Source organism: Etheostoma cragini, chromosome 2 (assembly GCF_013103735.1).
Source record: "Etheostoma cragini isolate CJK2018 chromosome 2, CSU_Ecrag_1.0, whole genome shotgun sequence".
Taxonomy (NCBI): Eukaryota; Metazoa; Chordata; class Actinopteri; order Perciformes; family Percidae; genus Etheostoma; species Etheostoma cragini.
In genome coordinates, this window is record NC_048408.1 from 8,859,417 (window position 1) to 8,873,731 (window position 14,315).

At 41.6% G+C, this 14,315-nt stretch overlaps 1 protein-coding gene across 2 annotated transcripts; it reads right to left on the reverse strand.

Annotated features, from left to right (window-relative positions):
- Window positions 1–649: 649 nt before the first annotated feature.
- Window positions 650–12,983, reverse strand: ern2 (endoplasmic reticulum to nucleus signaling 2). Of its 2 annotated transcripts, none has more exons than XM_034887592.1 (24): window positions 12,645–12,983; window positions 11,913–12,030; window positions 11,774–11,807; window positions 11,001–11,073; window positions 10,847–10,919; window positions 10,582–10,704; window positions 10,369–10,470; window positions 10,029–10,088; window positions 9,685–9,901; window positions 8,855–8,933; window positions 8,460–8,610; window positions 7,923–8,056; window positions 7,454–7,642; window positions 5,734–5,935; window positions 5,454–5,555; window positions 5,266–5,353; window positions 3,726–3,915; window positions 3,470–3,566; window positions 3,127–3,326; window positions 2,630–2,777; window positions 1,969–2,096; window positions 1,603–1,726; window positions 1,443–1,510; window positions 650–1,356 (listed from the first exon to the last, which is right to left on the reverse strand). In XM_034887592.1, the coding sequence occupies exons 1-24, from the start codon at window positions 12,732–12,734 to the stop codon at window positions 1,168–1,170; spliced, it is 2,979 nt and encodes a 992-aa protein (XP_034743483.1). In that variant the 5' UTR covers window positions 12,735–12,983; the 3' UTR covers window positions 650–1,167. The 2 variants fall into 2 exon arrangements, with proteins under 2 accessions (XP_034743483.1, XP_034743476.1); XM_034887585.1 differs by having other exon boundaries at window positions 5,266–5,356.
- Window positions 12,984–14,315: the final 1,332 nt, after the last annotated feature.

Consider the following 14,315-nt stretch of genomic DNA (forward strand, 5'->3'; position numbering starts at 1 on the left):
GGGGGGGGGGGGGGGAGCCCAAAAATAATCTTTAAAAAATAAGTTATATAATAATAATTATGTAATAATAATATAATATAATAAGTAATAAATAGGTTGTGTTTTCCAGCAGTATATCTCTAAATTGTCAAACTCTGGTGCAATGGGCCAAGGATACCAATGATTAGTTTCAGGGCATTTCTTTATAAACCGACGCGCCGGATGGTTTGTTACACAGGGAACTTTTTGGGAAAAGGCGGGCACTTTACAAAAAAAATACCTGCCAGGTGATTGGATGAACCATCTTACTATCACGTCAGTCATTGTTGATTCGAACAAACATTTGCAGCCGTCACACACACCCAAACCACACTCGAAGCTGCCAGTACACATTACTTAAAGCCTGGCAAAATGGATTTTCACGCAGTACAAGGTCATTCTTATTACTTTAATATTGTTATAATTATGGAACATTTGTGCTTGAGAGATAACAGCTGTGTTTCTCCTGGACTGAATTTGAGTTGGTTACTTTGCTTAAAAAAACTAATCTAATTAAAAAAAGGACTAATGTAGAATAAGGATGCAAGACTCTTAACACATCAGCCAACTCAGAGCTTAAACCGGTGCCATAACAGTTTATGGTTATGTCTTCTTTTTTTTTTTTTTTTAATGCAGCTTATTAAAAAGCTCTTCCTTTAACCGTGTTCTCCAGATCTCCTCAGTTAAGGACCGCAATGTGTTTGTTTTCTTCAGGCAGTGCTCTTGTAGCAGAATCACCGTAATGTCTTCGACATAAAACTCACCGAAGCCTTTATCCTGAATTAGTTTAGAGGAATCTTGTTGCTGAACTATTCTGAACACACTCGTTCTGATGGAGTTACATGGTAAAATGTCATTTAAAAATATTTACGATTATTATTAAAAAAAGAAATGTACGCAGCTTCTGTGGATGTATGCAGTCCGAGTGTTTTGTAATTTCATCTTAACATTTTTTCTTGATCAACAGCTGCAAAAAACCTAATGAATCTAAAAACTCAAGCCTTATAAAAACTTCTTCACAGCACTGTATCTTCCCCCGAAACAGTATGGGCTTTACAAAAGCAATAAAGGGGCACTGTAAGTTCACCAATGTATGTATGTATGTATGTGTGTGTGTGTGTGTGTGTACACAGAGTATGAAGGGTCATGTTATTGCCATTTGTCGCTGGGTTGCAGATAGTAGGGGTGAAACAGTCTCTCAGGGGAGCAGATTTGCAGAGCTGCGTGTGTGTGCATCAGTAACCGTGGAAACCGTGAGGTGAAGTAGCTGACGAAGCCTTCGGGCAGCTCGCCGAGAGTCTCCTGCACCTCCGGTGGCAGCTCGTGGTAGTGATGCTTCTGTAACATGCAACGTTAACATACATGTGTTGAGAGTGGGGCTGCTTGTATAAAGGAAACATACGTGTTTAAATAAGCATGCTGACCTTATTCCTCATGGCTCTCAGCAGATCTCGGACCGAGTTTCCTTTATATGTCCGGAACCGCCTCAAGTCTGGAACGCACACAGGAAAATGACAGACCATTGATGGCTTTGTCTTCTTGCACAGGTGTAAACCGTGCAGCTGTGTGATGACATGCGTGTACCTGTCTGTAGAGGCACAGAGATATGCATCCTCCAGTTGGTTCGAACCACTGCTCTTCCTGCGGTCTCCAGTTTGACCACAATCGGACTGTCTGCCGGTTCCTTCTCTATGCGGTCACTAACGTCCTACGTCCGTACGCACACAAAACACAAATTGTTTCAAGGAGAGAGATGAGGCTGAGCAAACAGGAGGAAACACTACACTACCCAGGTATATATGCATACTCCTCTTACACATTTCGCATCACATCTAATAAGAGCTTTTAAACCAGAAGAAAAAATGACTATTAGTCATGGCACAAGGACCTTTAGTATCCCAAGAGAGACAGCCGTCCCTTGTGTATCCATGACCAGCTGATTTAACACACCTGGAAAAAGAGCAGCTGCTTCTCGGGACTCCAGAAGAACGGATGTTGGAGCACACAGGCGGTGGAGGGCCGGGCGGAGGGCTCGCCACTGATCATTTGCTCGATCAGATCCTGTGCTATGACGTCATCTGATTTGGAGGGAGAAACGGTTTGCAGGTTTTCATTGATTCATTTTGCCGTTTGTGCCATCAGCAGATTTTTGTGAGTATTATTATAATAATATAAAAGTCCTTAAAAGACGCTTTACACACAAATATAAGCCAAATAAGCAGCAATCATTTTAATAAAGACAATAGAAATAAAATAGCAAGATCAGTCTTAACAAAAAAAAAATAACGAGGGGGGGGGGGGGGGGTTAGTTGGGTAACGCTTAGTTGGGGGTGGCAAGTTAAAATATCCTGTCCCCCCACGGGTGAGAGGAAGAGTGGCTACGAGGTGGCGTATTTGGCTGGAAGGGGTGACGATGGAGCCATTGATGTTAAGTGGATAATCCTGGGGGGGGGTCGGGTATAATTAAATAGTTATTTTCGTGAATTTAATGCAGAAGTATTGCAGAAAAGGAATTGACTAAACTAGCTTTTATTCAGGAAAAAAACAAACAAAAAACATGATAATACTTAAGCCAAGCCAAAAAAGACACATGCACAATGAGCTCTCTCACCGTGTATATCGTCCATAAAATGTGAGAGTGAATATTCTCCTGACAGGATGTTGACCTGCCGTCTTAATGAATCACCAAATGGATGCTGCCCCCTGCTGACCACAAAGTAGAACACACAGCCAGCTGAGAACACGTCCACCGCCGCGGTCTGTGCAGAGAAGGGGAGGAACACAGAAGACTCATGATACCTCACATTTCCTCAATCTTGGGGTCAGCTCAGTTTTTGGTTTTATAGGAATTTACTTAGACAAAAAAAATTATATATTTTTTAAAAATGTTAAGGTTTGAATCTTTTTTTTTAATAGGACATGTGGTCCATGCTCTTGAACATAAAATACCAAAGTATCCATTAAAGAACCCAGTACCATTCAAATTCGCATGATAAACTAAAAAAATATGAACCTGTTTTTAGCATTTATTCATTTTTTCAAACCTTCTTTTCTAACAAGTTGACTGAATGTTCAAAGAAAGACGATAGTGATGTGTGTGTGTCCTACCGGTTTGTTGCCCGGAGTATCTCGCAGTACTTCAGGAGCTATCCACCCCTCAGTTCCTGGTATTCCTGACCTCAAGGAGAAGCTGCTCCGGCCGTCTGGGATCTTCTTACAGAGTCCAAAATCAGAGATGAGAGCTCGGACCTGACCCAGCGCACTGGGACCAGAAAGGAGGATGTTCCTAGGCTTCAGGTCACGATGGACTAAAGGGAGAGACGAAGGAAGGTTTTTCAGAAAGAGGAGGAGAAGAAGCTTTTAGCTGTCCAAGCAGTAGAATGCGTTGTAAACTGAATTTGTGTATGCACTTGTGTGTTTACATGTAAATGTATGTGTGTGTATCCCAGACCTATGTTGAGTGAGTGGAGGTGTGAGAGGCCACACATGGTCTGTCCCAGCAGAGTTATAGGATTCACCTCAGGGAAGGAAGACGGAGCCTCCACATACTGCAGAGAATACAGACGCACAAAAAACATGAAACAAAATATGTTGGTTTTGTTATTATGGGATGCCATTTTAAATGACATTCAAGAATGGGATTCAAATGGGGAAACAGCTTTTTAACAATAGTAGAAAGTCAACTAACAAGGCCCTGAGGTGCTGACCTGTTGCAGGGTGGCAGTGCACAGCTCGATGGCGATGTAAGTGAAGAGGCGGTCCCTCTCTGTGCAGAAATATCGGATGACGTTCGGGTGAGTGTCGGACTCTCGGAGGAGCTGCACCTCACGCTCTGCTACCTCAAAACACTCCGGCAGTATTCGCTTCACCGCAACGCGGCGTCCATCAAAATTACCCCTGTAGTCCCCAAAAACACAGGGCAATAACATGTTACGCACAGTACTGTATGTGATTGGTAACAACATGGTTTATCTCGCAGGTTTTGTATGGTTTAGCCCATTAACTTAAAACTACTAACAAATATTTATTTAGATTGTTCACTTTGATATGAACGTCAACTAGGTTTTTTTCACCAAAGACATTTTGACACAGTAGAAAACATAAATAATCAAATGAATAATGGCGGAATTCCATTTAGCTGCTTCGGTTTCAGGGTGTTGGTTGGGTGACTTACTGGGACAGCTGAATACAACAGCCATTATCATGTTATAAGCAGCACCTGTGTTTCTCCTGCTGTGACTAGTCAGAAGGTCTTTAGTAGTCTGGCTATCAAGCCAAGCTCAATAGATTTGAGATTGAGCATGGGTCTGGGGAGTCTGCTCTGTATTTTTTCTGCCCAATAGGCGTGACCAACGGGCAATTGGATAGTCCTTCAACCAATCGGATCAGAGATCCGGGTGATGTAGAAGCAACAGCAGGATCCACGGGTTGCTGCGCTTCGGGTGGGGTTCTGTGGCCGCTATGTTGAATGTAAACAAGAAAGTGCTTGGTCGCATCTCTATCATCATTGTGTTAAACCCGCCAATAGCACGGCAGGTTGATAAGCCAATTTGTAATTGGTTCCCGCAAGATTGTGAACTGAAGCAGGCCAATTAAATGTGCAGGTTTCCAACCCGAGCTGCAGGGCGAAATCAAATTGCCGACAGAGTGGGCGGGGTTTACTCAGTCTAGGTTTGAGACAGTGATGTTGATGACTGAGATGGCAGCCTATGTGGTCTCTTGCCTTCTCTAACACAAATCATAGTGCCTATTTACTAATGTTAAGTTCAAAAAAATATTCAAAAAACCCTTCAACCCTTATTCTTGAAAAAAATATATAAATTGAAGCACTTTCAACGACCCGTGTCTATTTAAATTTATTTTCAAAAACATTTAAGGCCTTGAATCCCCCTGTCAAATTCACAAACTTTTAAGGATTTCCAGGGCGAGTCGGAACCATGACAAAGATTATGTAACGTGTTCTTTACAGTATGCCTTTTTCAAGCAGGGACTGTTTAGAAAACAGCTGATGTTGTGTTTCCTGATGCGCCAGCCAACACTAAAACAAATAACCAAATAATGGGGGTAATTAACAAAAGTCTTCCTGGAACATAGGAAATCATTCTTATGATGTGCTTAATAATGCTTACATATTATAATGTACATATTTTTTGCACTTCAAGATCAAAAACACGCAAATCCACAAATATCCTCCTTCGATTCCCTGTTGAAACAGTGCAGTGTATTTTAACACAGCGCATACTGTACCTGAAGACAAAAGTTCCCGCTGTGCCATGTCCGAGCACCTCAGATGGAGTGAAGGAGATTTTACCCACCTGCACTTCCTCACCGTTTCCTACTTAGAGACATAGGACAGGAAGAATGAAGCAGGATGGAATTAATCTCATCACAATGGTAAGGGACAGAAGGAATGAATACACAGTTTGGGGATTTACCTGCTGTGGGGTTTTGCCCTGTGGTGCCATTTGTATCAACATCTGAAGTGCTGCTGTGAGCGTGAGGACTTGGTGGAGGGTCAGTAGATGCAGGCGGAGAGCCTGGATACGGAGAAGGGCTATAGTATGAATGGGGCTCTTGTTCTGTACCCAATGCAATCAAGGAATGAATAATAATTTACAAGATTTCGAGGCTTTGAGAAAAAGTATGCTTTAACATTACTGTATGCATTTGGTAAATTAAAACAGCATGATAGAGAACGTGGTTTAGGTTGCTTACCACTGGAGAGGTTTGTGTCAGTAGAAAGGGTTGTTTCTGAAGAAGCCGAGGTCCCCCTCTGCGTGTTGGTCTGCATGTTGTTCTGCATGTTATTCTGTATGTTCGTTTGCATGTTGTTCTGCATGTTGTTATGCATTCGCTGGAGGCGAGACTCAAAGGCCTCCTCCAGCTGCCTTTGAGCTTTCAGCTGATGAGCTGCACGCTGGAGAAACACACACAGATGGAGATGGAGTTTGAGGGATCAGTATTGAGAATATTTAGGACGAAGAATCTTCTTTTAGACAGATAAAAAAAAGGTAATAAGTTGCTTCTTTGCAATGCCGGTAAAGCCTCTGAACACCCAGGCTGATTAGACCCATGCTCAGGTTGAAGTGGGCCAGAGCTCAGATGGGAACTTATTAGCTCACAAATCTTTAATACCAATAAGAATGGTAAAGCTGTAATTTGTCCTTTCCTAACAGGTGCAACAAAGCTAACGAGAGACTCAGGGAGATCAATCAGTCTAGACACACCCACACAGTCCTAGCAAGAGGGAGAATCAGCCAGAAGTAATACAAAAAACCTGTGTTGGTGTTAAGGGCCTTAAACGCAGCAACTAACATTTAGCCCAAATGTTGTGATAGCAAATTATACCAAACATAATAAACGGAGGGGTGGAGGACACGCGCTCTCCCTCGCAGCTGTTGCCTGGCTCTGACTCACAAAAAAAGAAAAAGTAAAATTAAAAAAACTGCAAAAACTCTGCTACCGTGTGTTTATTTAAATATAGGTACACCTACACCTACATGTAGGCCTATAGATTGCAATATAAGACTGTATATTACTATTAGGAGTATGCATATATATATTAATACGGCAACACTGTTAACTGCATCAGTGATTTCTTTCTATTCCGCATTCTTCCTACAGCCTAATACAAGTTTTTAGGATGCCAAATAGGACAAACGGTACTGCAAAGTAAACTAAAATGTCAGGGTTTTAATCTCCACCTCTGAAAAGTGCCGCTTTTTAGCCAGATTAGGTCTTGCCATGTTGTCAATAGTAGGGGCGAGGCCTCAAAACCGAGGATATATAGTGGGGGGTGATATTTAACTTGCGATTGTTTCCAGCCGCTGCATTTATCAATGAACGACCATTCTTACGCTCTGATTGGTGATACACAAACGTTTCATGAATCCCACGTGAAGCCTGTCCTAAAAGGATTTCTGTGCTCATCTCTGAGCTGGTTCTACTTTAGGTTAATAAATGAGGGCCACTGTGTGCATCCTTAAGGTCTGAAAATGTGTTGAATTAATTTCCTTTCTGTTAATCCAGCATTATTTACATCCATGTTCACTAGCAATGAGTTTTATTCTTTCGGCCTTTTCTGGTGCATTGCTGCATATATTAGTAGTGTTACTGCCACCCCAGTGGAATAGTGTGAAACCATTTGTCACCCACATGTGTCACCCATGTGCACAAAAACATGCATGTACATACTTGTAAGTGTGCACAAGATAAACAAAACAGGAATTCACACATAGAAAAACAGCCCCACGGCACTACTAGAGTTCATTAACTCTACACGATGACCTTAATCTCTTGCTTGTACCATTCATATTGCTTGATATTGATGCAGTTTGCCACTATTTGTTCATAGCATTAAGAATAAAATCTGGGGGGAAAAAACAGCATCTAAAACACACATGCATCTTAACAACAGACAGACACACAAACTCACAACGGGGTACGTGAGCGCAAAGGCCAGCCATCCTCCCAGCAGCAGCGTCAGAACAGCCAGAGTCAGACGGTCCTGAGTCATGTAGACAGGCAGCACAGCAACCGGCCTCTGGGCCTGTTCTGCTGTCCTCGAATCAAGCCCTCCTCTATTAGCGTTAGTGTCGCTATGGCCGCCAGCAACTGTCTGGAACTTAAGGACACAACAAGACAGGGATAAAAAAAACAATGGAAATATAAAGCTTCACTTGTCGTTCATCTGTGTTTTTTGTCAATAATTTACAATAAATGGATGTTAAAGAGGCATTCAGTAGTTTATCACATAAATGCATTGGGCCCTGAGACAGCTTGATGTGTGCTTTAATCGACAGTAGGAGCCTGATAGAAGAGGATTTTTGTTCATTATTGCTGACTTCCAGGTGTAGACTGCCACAGTGACACAGTGACATGAGTAGTTTGGAGCTGTGACTCACGTAGTCCTGATGGTAGTAGGAGGCGGAGGAGGCAGAGGGGCGGGGGGGGATGACTGCCTCACCAGAACGCTGCAGGCCGACTGGGAAATCCCTCAGCATGGTGGTGTGAGCCACTGGAGGAAGCTCGTGGTGACCTAAAACACAGATATAATGCATTTAGAGCTATTTGAGGGCTGCATGGTGAGGGGGGCACTTTTTTGTCTGATCCATAAATTAAAGACTTTCTTCAGTTTTGAGGGGAAGCTTATTTTTTCTTAAAACTCTTTAAAAATTCCCAACAGCTTCTCTGCTCCAAGGTATACACAGTGCACCTTCTGCAACAACAGGGATTAAATACCTCGTGGTCATTTTAACATTTTTCTCATCTAATACTTTTTTCCCGGAAAATACAGAACCTTGATAATTACTGTGGTTTTGAAATACATATTTATATTAGTTGGTTGTGGCTGCACATATAACCAGGAAAGTTGATAGTGAAATAATTTATCAACGTGTGTGTGTGGGTGTGAGTGTGTGTGGGTGCGTGCATGCGTGTACCTATTAGCAGCCAGTGGTTTTTCCGGCTGTTTGTGCTCCCTGGTGGGTAGCGCACATCAGTGAACGGTGTGATCTCACACTCCCCTCGCTCTCTGACGGTCACTCCGGCCGTCACTGGACCCTCGATTCGCGCCAAAGTCAGTCCCCGAGGCTGCCATGGCAACAAGAAGCACAAACCAGTCACATAACAGCTATCTTGTTATTGTCGTGATCATTATCAGTTCATCACTGTCTGACGCACTATAATAACTTATAATGTTCCCTGTCAAAGCAGGAGGGAGACTTACCACAGGTGCATGACTTGGATGTGCATGCGGTAATGTGATAAAAAAAATATATATATATATATATATATATATATATATATATATATATATATATATATTTAAACTCACCACTAATGAGACTCCATGGTGGACAAGGGAAGTGGAGGCGTAGAGGTGGGAGTCCAACTTTCCTACATAGAGAGTGGGTCTTAAATAGAAAAAAAAGTCACGTTATTCCCTCAGCCAGTGACCTTTTTCATTTACTCAACTCAAATGATGATTTTAAATAAATGGATTGAATTAATTGGTCTCGGGACTAGAAATTATGGGTGTGCAAAACAAATCTATTCATATTTGTATTGCGATTGTAGCTTTACAGATTCAAGATCGATTCATAGAATTCCAAAAATTGTTTTATAATGACGCTTATACCATCACATGGGAAAAGTAACTACATTTACATATTGTGAATCATTTTTTTAATTGAGAATTATTTTCTTTATCGAAAATCTATTTTGTATCAAATCTTGAGCCTAAAAATTGATTTTGAATCGGATAATGACATTTTCTGGATCGTGCACCCCTATTAGAAATAACTGATAGGATTTTAGGATTTCTAAAAATATATAATTAATGGGGAAAAAATGATGATGCAGACTAGTTTTGAATTAAAGGTGTATGTTTTTTTCCATAATACTATTGCCACAGAAAATGCTTTTTGCCCATTAAAACGTATAACCACACACCTTAAACACAGTATCAGCCAAGAGTTTAACAACCACTGTAAATTGGTGCACCAGGTACTGTATATTAAACTGCAGTACTTGTACTAGACTACAAACAAACTTGGAAAAAAGAGAACCTTAACTTGCGTAATCAGACAGATACATCACTTTTGGACTGAACATCAAAAGGAACTTAAAGCTCTTTCTTATGCAGGTTTATACAATTTCTCTTACACAAGTTGTGTTTGAGCGGTGGCTTGCTCCTTCACAAACTGATAGCTCCATTTCAACGTAGAGGGTGCGTCTTCATGGTCGTTGGCAGAGGAGAAGGTGAGGAAGCGTAGCGTTTCCATGGCAAGGGACAGGTGGGGGGCGTGTCTTAGTGTGTCGCCAGAGTACAGATAGACCCCTACGACGGGAGATCCATAGTTCTGGCTCCACAAGACGTCACCTGGAAGACAAAAACACACACAGCTTTACGAGTGTGTTGAGATATAAATAAAGAAGCACATCAACCTCTTACATATATAAATGGAGATAAAATATTCCCAGAGTAAAAACCACACACCTTCCCCTACCTGTCTCTCTGTCAACTGTCACAACAAGTCCATCACCACTGGACACAAGATGGGCCATCTCTGGAAGTGTAACAGGTCACAGGTCAATTTTGCATGAGCTGGAATGTCGCACACATTCTTGCAGGTTAGCATGCTTGCAGGTTTTGCACTTTAAGCGGTTGTTTTAAATATAAATTTGAAACTAGCACTCACAGAACACATACCTCCACCAAGGTTGCACAATCCTCTAAATTTGTCGTATCATATTGTTTTAATGTTTATAAAAATTTAAATCTCAAACAAAATTAGTCAATCTGAGTGACTGAATGTATGTGCACGGATGTGTGTGTGAGAGACGTACTGTAGTCTTGTTTGTCATCATAAGGTGGAGCAGAGTAATCATTGTATGTGGCGTTCCATCGCAGCTCTTGTGTCTTGGTGTCAAACATGGTAACCATGTATTCTGCGAAACGAAAGGTGCAAGGTTTATAAACAATAATCCACGATGCATATAATATCTCAGCCACCTAGTCGTGTGTGTGTTTGTGTGTGTGCGTGCGTGCGCACAACATACCTGTGCGTCCAATGTACAGCAGGGGAGTGTTAGGGCAGATGGATTCGGAGGCGGAGGTAGTTAAACTGGTTTGCTTCTCGCCAGTCTCAGGATCCACCACGAACCACACATCCTGCTTCTTACCTGCACACAAACACACAGACACACAAATATTAGCCAACATCTGTCAAATAAGTATGTCAAATATCCAGTATGTCTCGTCTGTCATTCTTTGTCTCGGACAAATGTGTGTCACACGTCGAAAAAGTAGGTCTCAGTGCCTCACCTGTATAGAGTATACCATCAGAGCTCCTGCAGGGAGCCGACTGAACCAGCTCTGGGATGGTGAAGGGAAGTTTCTGCAGGAACATCCAAACAATGGGTCATAAAGTGGAAATTGACACACAAAAACAGAAACCCACAAACACTAAATTCTTTACCATCAGGCCTTCCTTGTGTTTGCCGCCCAGAACATACAAACTGCCATCATTGGGGTCTGGGAGAAAGCCCGGCCTACAAAAACAACATTTATGCATCAGACCACTGATTATTTGAAATATGTCAATAGTATTGCCTCTCAGCACTGATACTTTTTCCCAATTACTTTGCTTTAATCAGTGTTTTTATAAAAAATTAAAAGCAGTTGTACAAGACTGAATAAATACAAGAAATGAACTAATCCAATGATAAGTTAACAAGACTTGATACTTGACAGTTTTTTTGATACTGTGCTGCAAACACATTACCAAAAACACGTGTTGTGCGGATGTTTATATGTGTATCTGTACTTGCATAAGCTGGGCGATATGATGATATACAATACCATAAAAAAAAAATGCTGTAAAAATGTCCATCATAAAAAAATTATTGCAACCAAAAACCAGCAGCAAAACTGCATTACAGCAATATTTACCTCATTTCTATTCGGCACCTTGCACATTATGTTCATTTTGCACTAATGTTCTTATTATATGAGGAAATACTCAGTACTTTTCATTTGTCAAGTATTTAATTTACACATCAGTATACAAAAATAGGCTTTAACATGTAGTTATATCATATAAACTATTTATTTATTAAATTACCAGAAAAGGTATTTACAAAAATATTCTGATATACTGTCTATCATTATTGAGATATGAAATGACATATATATCTGGATAGGGAATTTAGCTTTATTGTGCAGCCCTACATGTGTATGCGTGTTACTCACTCTGTGAGGTAGACAGGTACTTGAATAATGGGGTCTGAAAGAAATCAAAAGGACAATTTCATAAGACATGTTAAAAAATGAAAATGAAGATTGAGGAAATCATATTGACTATTATTAATATTGATCTATTTGTATGAACCTTCTCTGAGGGTCCACTTTATGTCTCCTGACTGTTTGGAGACAGCATGCAGACTACCGTCCAGCGTGGAGACGAACAGGAGGGATTCTGGTAGGGTGACTGATCTGACCCCTCCAACCTGATGGGTAACCACAAAGAGAAAAAAGTCAGAGAAACTTAAGCCATCTGTCTGACAGTCCCCATGTCATGTATCAGAGATTTACACACACACACACACACACACACACACACACACACACACACACACACACACACACACACACACACTGATAACTATGCTTTGTTCCTCCCTTAGCAGGATTTCCTTGTCCCTTGCTGTCCTCCTCCCAACCCTTCACCCCCTATTGAAAACTTGTATGTGTTTGTCTGACTGTGTGTGTGTTCACCACTCCCTTATTTACCCACTTATGGGTGGCAACAGAAAACTGAACAGAACTCCATGGAACGAGCACACCATTGCAAGCGATTGCAAGACGTGCAGAGACGCGCGCGCTCACACACTCTCTCTCTCACACACACACACACAGTATTAACTTTCTTCAAGCAATTTGGACTAACGACCTATCATCATAACATGACAACTATACTCGAGCCTGAAATAGACACAGAAGCGCAGTGGGATGCCAGTTGCGGTCTCTGCTGCGCAAAAATAGCAACACCCCCAAACGGTATTACCACCAACAACAGCAACAACAACAGAAACACCCCACTTTAACGTTACACACTTTATACCTGAAATAGCTTGCCTTCCCAGGACAGAAGCAGGAGAGAAAGCAGCAAAAGTTCCAGAGCCCCCATGACCCTCAAACCACTTTGTTTCATGGCTTTGAACAAACGGAGGGTTAAAGCTATTGAACTAATAACAGAGGTCGAACTCTCTCTCCATTTCCAGCGTTGGCGTCCATCTGTCAGAAAGTTAGCACCGGCCGTTTAACATCGCTAAAGCCGCGCGGGTAGTCAATAAAAGCGACGAAAGCTAAACTAGCAGTACCACTTTAAATCCATAATAACAGCAGCGCAGCCGTTCACGTCGCTATTCCACATTTCCGTGTTGGGACGGAACCGGTGACGTCAGGAGGGAACTGTCAAGCAGAGAGAGGGGTGGGGAACATCCTCTTTCGCGCTGAGTGACAGGAGGCTTAGCCAATGGGCAAGAAGGTTTGGAACAAAGGGGGAGGAGCTGTAGAAACGGCTGGAACACGTGGAAACAGACAGCAGGACAGTTGTGATCGAAACAAGAGAGCAGGGTGGTTTTTGTGCAATAGAAAGTAGTGGAGGGCGTCATTCTTTGTTGTTCACTCTCTACACTCCTTACAACAGCACTGGCTGACTGTAACTAAGTGTATGTACTTAAATGCTGTACTTAAAGGCACCTAAATTAAGAATTTCACTATGTTTTTCCATGGTCTAGGAAAGTGAATCAATATGTGTACATGAGCTATTTTTTCAAAGCCAGAAACCAGAGAAGCAAGTCTCAAACTGGAGATGTCATCATGTATAAAATCCGGAGCTGCTCCATAGACAATAAATGAGAGACAAATTGTGTGGATTGGTTTTCTTTTTCAAACCCAAATAGCTATATTATATTGCAGTGTTCTTTGTTCCAAAACTGAAAATGTACCAATCATGCATTTCAGAGAACAGGATACAGCGTTGGAGGTGGAGCCCCTTTCATTCCTATGATAGTCAAATATGTATATAATAATACAAATATGACAGTGGAAAATCAAGCCAAATCCTTCAGCTTCCACATGTAAAATTACCTGAATGGTCAGACTATGCGTTAGCATTAACAGGCATGTAGAACAGGAGCACATGTTGGTCTCCATATTAACTAACAGTTTTTACTTGCATTTTCTTGTTCAGATAGTTTGTTGTTTTTTAAAATATGTTAGGTCCATATGTGTTTGTGTTATGTCGTGATTGTGAAAATGAACTGCTAACTGTAGCTGTTAGCTCTAGCCACTGAAAAGAAATGAGAGGAGGAATCAGCCAGTTACAAAAGCTAGTTAGTCTGACGCTGGGTAAAGGTGGCTGATTGACAGGCTCTCATTGGCTAGCTGTTAGCCAATCAGAGTCAAGCAGCTTAGCTCGTTGAATATTAATGAGAACTGGCACAAATCGAGCTCAGTTTTCCTGCAGGCTTTCTATATTACTTTAAAGTGGCTTGAAACAAAGTAACCAAGGCATCTTCTCCACAAAACATGTTACAGAGTCCATGGTAGAACTTCAGACATTACCACAAAAGTGTTGAAATATGTGTGGCAGGGAACCTTTAAAGCCTGGCACACTTCCAGGGGCCTGGTACTCATATACAGTACATTGCCCTGGTTAGGCCTCCTTAAAAACATCTTTCCCAGTTCATTGCTATTGTCTGGTGCAGTACCAGACTTTATACCTGGT

What these genes read in the sequence shown, in the direction of transcription:
- ern2 (XM_034887585.1), bottom strand. Translation starts at nt 12,734, where the DNA reads ATGAAACAAAGTGGTTTGAGGGTCATGGGGGCTCTGGAACTTTTGCTG. An exon ending in GCTGTACATTGGACGCACAG is followed by an intron (nt 10,471 to 10,581) that starts GTATGTTGTGCG and finishes TTCGTTTCGCAG; the next exon opens with AATACATGGTTACCATGTTT. An exon ending in CTCTGTGCCTCTACAGACAG is followed by an intron (nt 1,511 to 1,602) that starts GTACACGCATGT and finishes TGTGCGTTCCAG; the next exon opens with ACTTGAGGCGGTTCCGGACA.